Raw genomic sequence first — 7,746 nt, 5'->3', positions numbered from 1 at the left:
TTAGCATGAAAGCAGTTTTATTGCATAATGGTAACAAACCGCCATAGGTTCCATTAGCTCATGCAGTCAACATGAAAGAAAAATATCAAACTATGGCATCAATATTAGAAGCAATAAAATACAAAGAACATATGTGGCAAGTTTGCACTGATCTGTAAGTTGTTGCGTTACTTCTTGGTTTACAAGGTGGGGTTACAAAATATGTTTTCTTTGTCTTTCTTTCTTTGGGATAGTCTTTATATAAAAATCCATTACCAAGTAAAGAACTAGCCATTGCAGCAGAACGTTGTGGCTAGTGATAAAATGTAAAGCATTTATCATTAATTGAGAGTGGTAAAATCATACTGCTTCCATTTCACATAAAACTTGGTCTCATGAAAACTTTTATAAAGGCATTAGACAAAGATGGGCCAGGATCTATTCATTTAAAAATAAGTTTTCTTAAATTGAATGATGGTAAGCTGAAGGAGAGTATATTTATTGGTTCACAAATTAAGGACTCAACGTTTGACAATAAACTTAGCAAATGTGAACTGGCTGCATGCAAAGACGTTGTTGATGGTTTTTTAGGCAACAGAAAAGATGAGAACTATGTTGTTTTGGTTAATAAGCTGTTAGAAAACTACAAATGTTTTGGATGTAGGATGTCACTAAGAATTAATTTCTTATAGCCCCAGCTATATTTTTTTCCTGAAAATTTGGGCCCTATAATTGATGAGCAAGGAGAGTGTTTCCATCAGGATATTCTGACCATAGAGCATCAGCACCAAGGAAGATGGGATTCTGGAATGATGGGTGACTACTGTTGATTTTTGTTCACAGATACTGATTAAATGTCATACAGGTGAAAAAAATTGTCAACATATTTAAAAAATTAAAGGTAAGACAATTCCAATGATTTAAACTTTTAAAAATTATTTTAAATACATTTGCAATGATTAGATTTAGACTTTTAGAAACTATTTAAAATTATATCCTGTATTTCAGTTTATCAGTGCTTAAATAAATAAAAATTTAGTTGATCTAACCAAATTTTAAATGAACACTAACTTAACACTAATAGATAAAAAAATTTTTTAATGTTTCTCTAAGTGTGATACCATTTCTTGACTTACTTTTGTGTGCACATTACAGATCTGTTAATACAATTTTTCTATCACCCTTAGTTTTAAAAAATTACGCTTCAAAAAAAAATTAATGGAAAATATAGTTAAAATCTGTAAATTTTATAATTTTTCATGGCCATACCTGTGTTAGGATGATTTTGCTGATGCTTTTCTTTTATAAATAGCCTCAGGCACATCGCAAATAATTGTTCAACAGTAATCAGCTAGCATGTTAGTATTCCATTTCCCTTTATAGCGAGTGGCTTTCTATCATTAAAATGTCTTGGTGGAAATGTTAACCGTGTTCGTCACTTACATCTCTGAGGTTGTCGGGGAAAAATTTCCAGATGTGAGTGGCTCAAAGACATATTACATCACATTGTTCTGTATGAAGTAAGAAGTTGATTGACAATATAGTGGCAGTTGTCAGATTTTTGTTTGCCGAGAAAATGTTTGCAAACATCTTTAAATGAAGCCCAAGCTTCACCTTCTACATTATTTAATGTTGAGTTAAATACATCATCTTTAAACAGCTCTCTTATTTGAGAACCAACAAATATTCCTTCTATAATTTATCCTTCACTTACATTTGGAAATTTCTGCCTGATATACAAAACTCCAGGACTATCCTTCTTCATTGCTTTTAAAGAATTTTTCATTAGTCCTAGCTTGATATGGAGAGGGGGTAAAAATAATTTTTTTGGGTTGAACTAAGGGCTCATGAATAAAATTTCTCATTTGGAGTTAAGATATCTCATTTCTTCCACTCTTTGGTAACATAATATTTATCCCTAGCGCGGCTGTCCCATTTGCAAAGAAAACACATGTACTTATACTATAGCCTAATTGCATGCATATCAAAATAGCTATAACTTTCAAATCACCACATATATTTAGCTATGTTTTTTAATAACTTATTTTTTCAAGAACATCTTTCATCACATCGTATGTTTCTTTCAAATTAATACCATAAGCAATTGGTATGGAAGGATATTTGTTACCGTTGTGTAATAGAACCACTTTTAAACTATACTTGGATGAATCTATGAAAAGGCATCAGTCCTCAGGTTTACGAAATTGCCCTAAGTTCAACATAAGCTCATCAATATTTTTGCAATAAACCAAATTATTTTATCAATAAAGTACTGAGAAAGTTCTTTTTGTCGGCCTCAAAAGCCCATAATTTTTGTATTTTTTTTTAAAAGTAAATTTCAACCTTGCAGTCTTGATCCTAACAGTTCAGTCTGATTTTTTGATAAATTTAAATCCCTAACCAAGACATTTAATTCATTGTGTGATAGAAGATATGGCTTATTGGAAGATAATCCAGAATCAAAATCATTGTTGTCTTCTTCAGTACTACCTGATTTTTCATCGCTTCTTTCTAAATATACATTCACAGGTGGCTCAGGAACTGGAGTAATTTCACTGTGAGGTACAGGCCTGATTGTAGATTACAATGAACGATATTTTACAGTAAGTTTAGATTTTTTAGAAATTCCAGACACACTTGTTAAACAAAAGTAACAATCAGTTACATGATCCTTTGGTTCACGCTAAACCATAGGTACATCAAATGGTAAAGCCTTCTGTGTACCTTTCAGCCATCCTCTTAAATATACAGAACAATTTGTCCATATTATATGAGGAGCCCATGTCTTATCCTGATCACCAATTTTACACAGAAAGTACAAATTATATGCTTTTTTAATTAAAGGTGTAATGTTTTTTTGTTTGATTTTATGGTAAACTCACCACATACATAATTAGAGGCATCCACATCATTTACATAATTTCGAGGTATTATGACACTGCATTGGTAACAAACTTAAGACAGCAATAAGACTGAACAAAATTAATTAATTCTTAAATTCAGTGCTTAATACAAACAACACAGCTGTTTTCAGCTACATGTTTTGACCGTCACGGACATGATTAATCTTGTCCATGAAGGCTCACTCTTCAGTATTAGAAATGATGTCATAATATGTGACTATGATATTATTTAATTCTTTGTCTACTATTGTTTATTTATAGCTTATAAAATATGTTAACAAAGTTAAACAATAAAAAATGAGCTAACAAAAATACCATGTAGGAGCTTAAAATGCTAACTATACGTTGAAAAATGAAAAAAATCCTTTATTTAAAATTTAAAAATTTTTCAAAAATGGTGAACGATAGAAAGATTCTGAGTTCATATTCATTTTCAGCATCAAAAAACAGATTAAATTCATGTATCATATGTTAGGAAACAAAAATTATGTTTATCAGTGTAATTAATAATCTTGTTAAAATAATGATTACACAGTGATTATGCATTTGTTGGTAAATAAATCATATGTATCTAAAAACATGATTTATTACACAAATTCTGACAACAGTTTTGTATTCAGCAACTCAAAATTAGTTAAAATAACCTTATAAGATTCCAGATACACAAAAATTTTTTTTGTTTATTATAGGTTCTTCTTAAGGTTTTTTTATGGTTCTTCTCCATATTACACATCATACTTGTCAATTAATGTATTTTCCCCATTCGCATTGTATATAATAATTATATAATTTAATTAATGAAATACATAATTTTGTAGTATATAAATTTTTATTTGAAATGTAGAAGATTTTGTTTACTATTCACATTACTTTTTTAAATATTTTTAACCTATTTTGAAAATAAATTCATTGCACTTTTTTAAGTCTAGCATTTTTATTAAAATAACTTTTTCTTTAATTATCTTGAAAATATAACTCATGAATACTCTTATATTAATTAACCATGTTACATTCTGATCAGTCACAAATTCTCATTACAGTACCATAAGCATAATCTATGTTGGATATTACCACTGAATTATTATATTTTTCTTTTTTACGCATTTATAATCATGTGATTTTCTTCACAACTTAATGGTTTTTATGTGGTCTTTTTCTAAGGGCTATTCATACTAGCTCTTACCCAAAAGTTATTGAGATTTATATTATGCGTGTGAATCAGCACTAGTACAACCAAATTCCACTAGTAGCAGCTTAATACATTTTTCATGAGTCATTATGCTTAGTGGCTGCAATCTAAGCAGGTGTTGGTGGGCAATTTACCTGTTGTGTTTACTTGTGATTGTGATTTTGCAATGACCAATCTGAAAGAATAGGGTGTATCTGTATTAAGATCCATTTTAAACTTGATAAAACACCTGCAGAAATGCACAAAATGTTAGTGCAAGCATTCAGTAACCACACTTAAGGCCAGACACAAATATATAAGCTGGTAAAAATGTTTTAAAAATGGCTGAATATGTGTTGATAATGATGAATGTTTGGGAAGAACATCTGTTGGGTTTACATGAGAAAATTAAATTACTGTTCTGAATGTGATTTTGGAAGATCATAGACTGACCATTAACAACATCTATATTGGGATTATCATATAGCACAAGTCAATGGATTTTGTCAAAATAATTAAACATGAGAAGGATTGCTGCAAAATTTGTGTCATGACTAGTGGCAAACAGAAAAGTAGAAATACTTCTCTGCAGACATTTAATCTCATAAATATCTGCAGAGAACTGAAAGAATTGTTTCAACTAATCCAGATTTCCTTTCTAAGACTGACACAGGTGAAAAGGTTGGGTTTAAGAATATGACTCTGAGACTAAGCAACAGTCATCCAAAAATAGAATCCGCTATAGCTAGTCAAGTTAAAACCTTGTCAAGTCAAGCGAAAATCAAATCCTTATTGATCTCGTCCTTCAACACTGATGGGATTTTCAAAAAAAGTTCATACTTTGTTGTCAGGCAATTAATGGAAAGATTCTATTGTGCTATCCTAAGGTGATTAAAGAAGAATATGAGCAGGAATCCACAGGAGAGATGAGGATGACTAGATTTTTCACCACATTAATTGAGGCAGAATTACCAGTTTGTCTATACTGGCATTACTACTTTGGTAGGGAATAAGTTACCATTTGTTTAGAATACTTTCTTTTCTGCATAAAAACAAATAGAATAATAGAAAATGAGACAATATACAACATTAACAGTAGTAAGTAAGATGAAGTAATAAATAAATGCACAGTAGTAAAATAAGAAAATGTTTTAAATTAGTAAGATGACAAAATAAAACAGTTTATCAGTAAATTTTAATATTAATTCATATAAATAATTCAAGAGAAAAAAAATATTCTTGTAGAATTCACATTCAGTTTCATCCTTTTTGATATTATTTAAAAAAAAAATAAATAAATAAATTACAACTAATTTTCATTCAAAAAATATATATGAATGAGAATTTTCACCATTGCAATAATACCGTTTAGTGCAGTTGTAAAAAACTTTTATAAAGTATAATTCAAACCTATGGAAACACAATCACCGCAATAGATGTGTTTTGTGATAGGCAGTATGTGAAATAGATAATATAATGCTTTTCTGCACATATAGGATTTGTCTTATCATGTGTGTTTTTTCAAGGTATTGTGTTATTAATCTATCTTGCACATTATATGGGATCAGTTATTTAACAAACTTATTCACTTATTCATTTTTTAATGTAAATAAACAATATTTTAGATTTTATCACAAATACACATATTTATATGTTCATACACTATATGTACTAAATAACTACACTACTCATTACATTAAACTATTAATTATATTATTGTATATTTATTAAAATAATTATTACTAAACACCACATCTAATTAAAAGTAGTAAGAATGCTTATTTAATTTTTTCAACATTGCTTTCATAAACTTTATCTAATATTTAGAAATTACATATTTTAAAAATTAACCACCTAAATGATTGTTAGATTTACTAAAGTTTCTCTTTATGATAATGTCAAATGCTGGAAGGAACACATTTTTCATAATGTCTATTTGCTATAACTTAAAACAATACTGCCAGTTTAATAAAACAATTATCTTCAAATTGAATTTGAATTTATTGGTTCGTATTTATTTCTAAATCTATACAAGTAATATTTGTTTAAAATATCTATTTTATTGTTATTATTTTCCAAATTATTTTCAATATTAATAATGTCATGATTATGTTTTATCATGCATTCAGTTACTTTGGAAAATTCATTACCATTTTTGAAATTGTTTTAGTTTACTGAAAATCTCTTCTTGAATATTCAACTAGTTTTTTTTTATCTTATATAAATTTTTGATTACAATTGTTTGTTTCATATTTCTGTATTGTCTATTATTTTACAATATTAATTATATGTTACCTTTTTTGTCTGAAATCTATGCTGGATTTATTTTAATTTTATGTGTTTGTAATCACATTAACATTATAATTAGGAAATCTATATGTAATATATTTGTCATCCGAGTTATATCTTGTAGAGTTTTTTCATTTCAATTTTTTTTCAGATATTTAGATTACATAATTTATTAATGAAATTATCACTGTATTCATTAAATTTAGTTATTTATTTAATGTGATCTACTTCCATGTTCATTTTAATTTTATTGTTATTCGTATAAATAAATGCACGTGTGTCATATTATTAAATGTATTGATTTTTCATATGTAAGGGTGGTTACACAAATTATGAACTGTACAATGGATTATATTAAGATTTTCTGCAAATATAAATTTATATCTTATTACACTTTAAACTGTGAATTAAATTTGAATTATAAAATCAAGCGATAGAAAATCTCAGTAGTTAATCTTTTAAATCTGCTTTTTCATAACTTCTCTAATTAAACTAAAATATTATAATTTGTTGACAATATTTATTCTACTTCTCTAATTTCAGTCTCTAAGGAAACTTAACATTTTTGCCTTATTTTATTAGATGAATTTTTTTTACTGTAATATGTCATTTATGCTATCTTTTTATCATGTTTATAGTAAAGGTTTTTATGTAAATTATTATTTTTTCTTTTTAATAAAATAAAATTTGATTTAATTTTTACAATATTAATTTTCAAATCAGTCAACTTGGTTTTTCTGGAAAATTATTTATTGCTTGATCTGAAAGGTGACTGTTTATGTCAGGATTTATTTGTTTTTCTTCTATTGAGGGAACATTGAAAAATAGTCTTGCATGTTGTACTGTTTGTTGTGGGCCTCTGGTCAACTGCTGAACTATTTCAACTTCACTGTCCTTTAAGGCATCATCAACATTCCTTGCCGCTTCAATTTTTTCTTTACTTCCATTATCTTCATTAATTACTTCAGCTTCTCTTGTCTGTTTAACAATTGATTCTACATCTGGAGGTTCATCTCCATCTTGAATGTAAACTGGTATGTATCCAGGAATTGGTGGCAAATATTGCCGTGATGATTTTATTGCATATGAGTCTGAAATAAAAAAATGAATTAGATATTTTTAAAAATATTTATTTTAATACAGAATGTATTATATCAATGACAAAAATTCTCTTAATCATATGCTAGTATACATTTTTTTTGTTAGATGATTAATTTACTGTATAAGCTTGAGCTTGTGCAAGGGATTTTGATACAAAATTATTTATGGTATATGAAAAATGCCATGCTTGATGAATTCAAACCTAAAATATTTTACATGAAAGACAAAGATGCCACCAGACATTAAAAGAGAATTATTCTGTAATTAATCATGGGTATAAAATTTTTTTATTCTTAAATGTTTACA

General features: G+C 27.8%; 1 protein-coding gene across 1 annotated transcript in view; it reads right to left on the bottom strand.

Moving 5' to 3' along the window:
• Positions 1–5,404: 5,404 nt before the first annotated feature.
• Positions 5,405–7,746, bottom strand: part of LOC142318420 (uncharacterized) — a 40,210-nt gene continuing 37,868 nt past the window's right edge. The window contains exon 2 of the mRNA XM_075355005.1: positions 5,405–7,430. Coding sequence (XP_075211120.1) covers positions 7,063–7,430 — 368 coding nt within the window. The 3' untranslated portion in view covers positions 5,405–7,062. The remainder of the gene's footprint in view (positions 7,431–7,746) is intronic.

The sequence above is a fragment of the Lycorma delicatula genome, chromosome 1 (assembly GCF_047948215.1).
Source record: "Lycorma delicatula isolate Av1 chromosome 1, ASM4794821v1, whole genome shotgun sequence".
NCBI classification, from domain to species: domain Eukaryota; kingdom Metazoa; phylum Arthropoda; class Insecta; order Hemiptera; family Fulgoridae; genus Lycorma; species Lycorma delicatula.
The sequence above is the reverse complement of the archived record's forward strand: the minus strand, read 5'-3'. Positions and strand labels throughout refer to the sequence as shown.